This window comes from Nicotiana tomentosiformis, chromosome 7, assembly GCF_000390325.3.
Source record: "Nicotiana tomentosiformis chromosome 7, ASM39032v3, whole genome shotgun sequence".
Lineage (NCBI taxonomy): Eukaryota > Viridiplantae > Streptophyta > Magnoliopsida > Solanales > Solanaceae > Nicotiana > Nicotiana tomentosiformis.
Genome location: NC_090818.1, coordinates 88,073,398 through 88,078,418, shown reverse-complemented (window position 1 = coordinate 88,078,418; position 5,021 = coordinate 88,073,398). Strand labels below are relative to the sequence as shown.

Below are 5,021 nucleotides of genomic sequence, written 5' to 3'. Positions count from 1 at the left end.
AAACATGAAGGTAAATAGAAGAGCTCCACAATAATGTTTTAAAGAGTTACAAAATCATAGAACACATTTGAAGAGAGCAGGCAACTCTAAGCTGATGTATTTAACTCCAATGGCAGGACTATATTGGACCTTTAAGTGTTCACAATTACCATAGTCCTAGCTTTATCAAAATAAATAATTCTAGTTCATGACATAGATCAACATGTAGTAGTTTTAATCAATGTGAGACTGGTGAAACATGTATGAAGAGCTTAGCAAGACATAAGAAAGGTTAAGTTCAGAACATGCACAGAGAATCATTAAGGTCTATTAATTAACTACAGAAAATCAACAACACATAGATCATTCAACATAGAGAAATATTCATTAAGTTCACAAAGATAGTCGATTAGCATTGATGTAACTTCAAATTATTAAAGAGACAGTTGATTCTCGGAGTGAAGGTAACATATAATATCAAGGCATAATCATCAATTATAAACCAATAGCATATATCATAGACAAAGGTAGTCAACAGAGAATAACATAGCAGACATGATCTCCACTTAAACAATTAAAGAGAGGGAGGGTCGATATACATTAATCTTCCTTTGAGCAGCAAACCAAACAAAGATTATGTTTAGCTGTTTGGGAACCAAAGCTCAAACTTCAACCGGTGAATAAAACTTAGAACCAAAAAAGAGAGGAAGAGAATGAGAAATCAATTAAAACCTAAGTTTCGATTGTGAGGTGATTCTGGATGCTACTGTATATTTGTGTTAGATTGTGTATTGATATCTTTTTAGGTGATAGAATTTAAGGCAGTATTTATAGTGGCCTTCAAGCATTAGGGTTCCGACAAATTCACATAGTGGTAGTGGAGACTTAAGAGTGACGACTATCAGATGATGAAAATAAAGCGAGTGAAAATCAAAGAAGGCAGAGGGGAAAATCATTGAAATATTTTACCAGAGTGAGGAGTGGCTGTTAAAGGCGAGAACCCGTCGGACTAAACCCCAATGTCCAAAGGTCACTGCATTTGACCTTTGGAAACGAATAATGATGATGGTGATGAATAAAAACAATCATGCATGTCATGGATTTGAAAACACGAAGGAAGAAATAGGATAATTCAGTAACACATTTTGGGTCTAGGGTTTGATTTAGGCTTTTTGAATTCCATCGACAGAAATGGAAAAGAAATAATAGGATTCGCAGATTATAGGTACATATAGGAATTTCAGATTTTGATTGAGATGACCTTTCACAAATTTGTGCACGTTTTGAGATTGATAGGATTAGGGCAGAAGAGAGAGTAGAGAGAAAAAGGGGAAAGGGGGCAGCTGGTAATGGGGGGAAAAGAATTAGGGTTAGTGGGTATTGGGGTTGGTCTCTAGGGTTAAGGGTGAGAGATGGAATGGGAGCCGTTGGATGTTTTGATCAACAACTTCGATTATTTGGAGAATTAAAATTAGGGAAAAGGTTTAATGAAGAAAAATGGTGGTTGTTGGATACTCGTAATCCAACGGTTGAGATAAAATCTGATAGGGGATTAAAAATAATGAGAAAATCAAGAATAAACCTGGTCTGTTGATGGTATGGATCGACAGTTAGGACTGAGTGTGTTTGTTTTGTGAGTGAGTGAGATGGGTGAGGTGGCACGATTTGGTTGGCTTAGACTCGGTATGGGCACTTTGAGTTTCTAGTGATGTCTTTGGGCTGACAAATGCCCCAGCAACTTTCGTGGACCTTATGAATCAAGTCTTCAAGCATTTTCTCGACTCTTCTGTGATAATGTTTATTGAAGACATTCTTGTGTATTCAAGAAGTCGAGAGGACCACACCGATTATCTCAGGGCAGGTTTGCTAACTTTGTATCAACACAAGTTGTATGCAAAGTTTTCAAAATATGAATTTTGGCTCTAGTTTGTCACTTTCTTGGGACATGTTGTCTCCAGTGAGGGAATCAAGGTTGATCCTCAGAATGTTGCAGCTGTGAAGAATTGGCCTAGACCTACAACTCTGACAGAGATTCGAAGTTTCTTGGGCTTAGCTGGGTACTAAAGAAGGTTTGCGGAAGAGTTTTCTTCTCTTGCCTCTACGTTGACCAAATTGACATAAAAGGTAGCCAAATTCCAGTGGCAAGATTCTTGTGAAAGAAGTTTTCAAGAGTTGAAGTCAAGGTTGACCACGATATCAGTGTTGACCTTACCGAAGGGTATAATTGGGTTTGTTATGTATTATGATGCTTCAAGGGTTGGGCTTGGGTATGTATTAATGCAACATCGCAAGGCCATCATATATGCTTCCAAGCAACTCAAGAACCATGAGAAGAATTATCCAACACATGACTTACAACTTGTGGCGGTGGTGTTTGCATTGTATATTTGGCATCACTATTTGTATGGGGTCCATGTGGACATATTCAAGGACCATAAGAGTCTTCAGTATATCTTCAAGCAGAAGGTGTAGAATCTAAGGCAAAGGATATGGCTTGAATTACTCAAGGACTATGACCTCGACATTGTCTATTATCAGGGAAAAGCTAATGTTATGCCGGATGCTCTTAGACGAAAATCCATGGATAGTTTGGCTCACTTGGAGGCACACCAAAGGTCGTTGGCCAAGAAATTTCACCGATTGGCTATTTTGGGAGTTCGGCTTGTGAACTCTAGCGAAAGTGGGGTAATTGTGCAAAGTAGGGCCCAGTCATCATTCGTAGTGGCTTATTGAAGGAGGGAATTCATAAAAACAAAACCATGGATTTTTCTTTTGGCACTAATTATGGTACTCTAAGGTACCAAGGGTGATTGTGTGTTCAAAATGTAGATGGTCTCCGAGAAAGAATCATGATCGAGGCTCACAGTTCCAAGTATTATGTGCACCCAGCTCCGCGAATATGTACCATGATCTTAGAGAAGTCTAATAGTGGAATGACATGAAGAAGGATGTCGCGGACTTTGTGGCTAGATCCCCAAACTGTCAGCAAGTGAAGGCTAAACACTAGAAGCCTAGTGGTTTGGCTCAAAATATAGAAATTCCAATTTGGAAGTGGGAGATGATCAATATAGACTTTGTAGTAGGTCTACCTTGCACGCCTCATAAGTTTGATTCAATTTGGGTGATTGTGGATCAACTCATGAAATTAGCACATTTCTTGCTTGTTAAGACCACTGACACAACAGAACATTATGCTCAGTTGTATATCAAGGAAATAGTCAGATTAAATGCCACTCCAGTTTCCATCATCTCAAATCAAGGGGCGTAGTTCACCGCTAAATTTTGGCAGAAATTACAGCAAGGTTTGGGTACTCAGGTGAATCTTAGTATAGCTTTCCATCCACAGACCGACGGGCAAGCAGAGCGGACTATACATACACTAGAAGATATGTTGCGTGCTTGTGTTCTTGACTTCAAGGGTAGCTGGGATTATCAATTTCCACTCATAGAATTTGCCGACAACAACAGTTATCATGCTAGCATTCAGATGACACCGTTCAAAGATCTATATGGTAGGAGTTTTAGATCTCTCATTGGTTGGTTTGAAGTCGGAGAAGTTAAAATGATTAGGCCTAACATCCTGCATCAGGCTATGGAGAAGGTTAAGATCATTAAGTAATGGTTGAAAATTGCTTAGAGTCACCAGAAGTCCTATTCTGATGTGCGTCGCAGAGATTTGGAGTTCAAAGAGGATGATTGGGTGTTCTTAAAAATTTTCCCCACGAAGGGCATAATGCGATTTGAGAAGAAAGAGAAGTTGAGTCTAAGGTATATCAGACTGTACAAAATATTGTAGAGGGTTGGTCAAGTGGCTTATAGGCTTGAGTTACCTCCAGAGATGTCCTTAGTGCACCCGGTGTTTCATGTATCAATGTTGAAGAAAGTGGTTGGAGATCCGTTGCTCATCGTCTGGGTTGAGGTTGTTGAAGTTAATGAAGAATTGACTTATGAGAAGATTCTGGTTTCCATACTTGATAGACAAGTTCGAATATTAAGGAATAAAGAGATTGCCTCCGTCAAAGTGCTATGGCGAAACCAACAAGTTGAAGAGGCGGCATGGGAGGCCGAAGAAGAAATGAAAAGGAAATACCCTCATTTGTTTGTGTAACTAAATGGTTATGTTTTAAAGAATATTAGAAGTTCACTTTCTATGAGTTATGTTAAACTTGTATAGTTTATGCTAAAATGCCTCTTCTTGGCAATGCAATGCTTATAATGTTATAGTGGCATTATTTTCATGTCTACGACGCATTGTTGTATTATGAACACGTTGTTAGGATTGGTTTCTGGGGCTCTCTGACTGGTGGATAGGCCCAAATACAGGGGAAACTCTACCAGAATGTTTGAAAATTTGGGGAGTTAGCCAAATTTGGAACTCTTATTGTGTGAGTAAAAAGTTAAGTCATATTTGGTGTCTATGGATGACTCTAACCCTTATTCAAGGATGAATGATCCTAAGCTGGGGACGATGTATGGCCCCGTAAACGTATGCCAAGGATTTAAGGTTTTATGGTACCAAAGTAGGCTAATGTGTTTGGAAGGTTTTAGTATGGACTTTTTGGACTGTGCAATGCATTGTGGAGCTGACCGCAGAATCATCGTAGAATGAGTCAGGAGCAACTCAATTTTTAGGGTTATTTTGCGGTCCAATGTGCGACCGCAGAATTATTTTGCCACCATGCTAACCACGGATCCATCGACGACTTGAACAGGCCCATCCAAGATTTCGAGGACCAATTCACAGTCCATTTCGTAGACTGCATACCTATTATGTGGTCCTATCCGCGATCGTAGACACGATTCGAATGGTTAATTTTTTAAAAACTTTACTCGAGCCTGTTTTAATAAAAAGACTTATGGGGGTCATTTTGAAGGGAGAATCTGACATTTTAAGAGATAGGGGAGAAAGCTAGAGAGAGAAGAAGAAGTTTTAACATTTCTAACATTCAAGTTCTTTATCAAGTCTTGGGAATTCAATAGGGAAAACTCACAAGCCTTCTACTAAAGAGGTAAGACTTTATCCCTAGCTCACACACAATGTT

At 39.1% G+C, this 5,021-nt stretch overlaps 1 protein-coding gene across 1 annotated transcript; it reads left to right on the top strand.

The window, feature by feature from the left end:
* Positions 1-1,396: 1,396 nt before the first annotated feature.
* On the top strand, positions 1,397-4,087 carry LOC138895950 (uncharacterized). Its single transcript, XM_070180716.1, has 6 exons — positions 1,397-1,564; positions 1,906-2,036; positions 2,235-2,445; positions 2,518-2,664; positions 3,326-3,580; positions 3,776-4,087. The coding sequence occupies exons 1-6, from the start codon at positions 1,397-1,399 to the stop codon at positions 4,085-4,087; spliced, it is 1,224 nt and encodes a 407-aa protein (XP_070036817.1).
* The last annotated feature ends 934 nt before the right edge of the window (positions 4,088-5,021 follow it).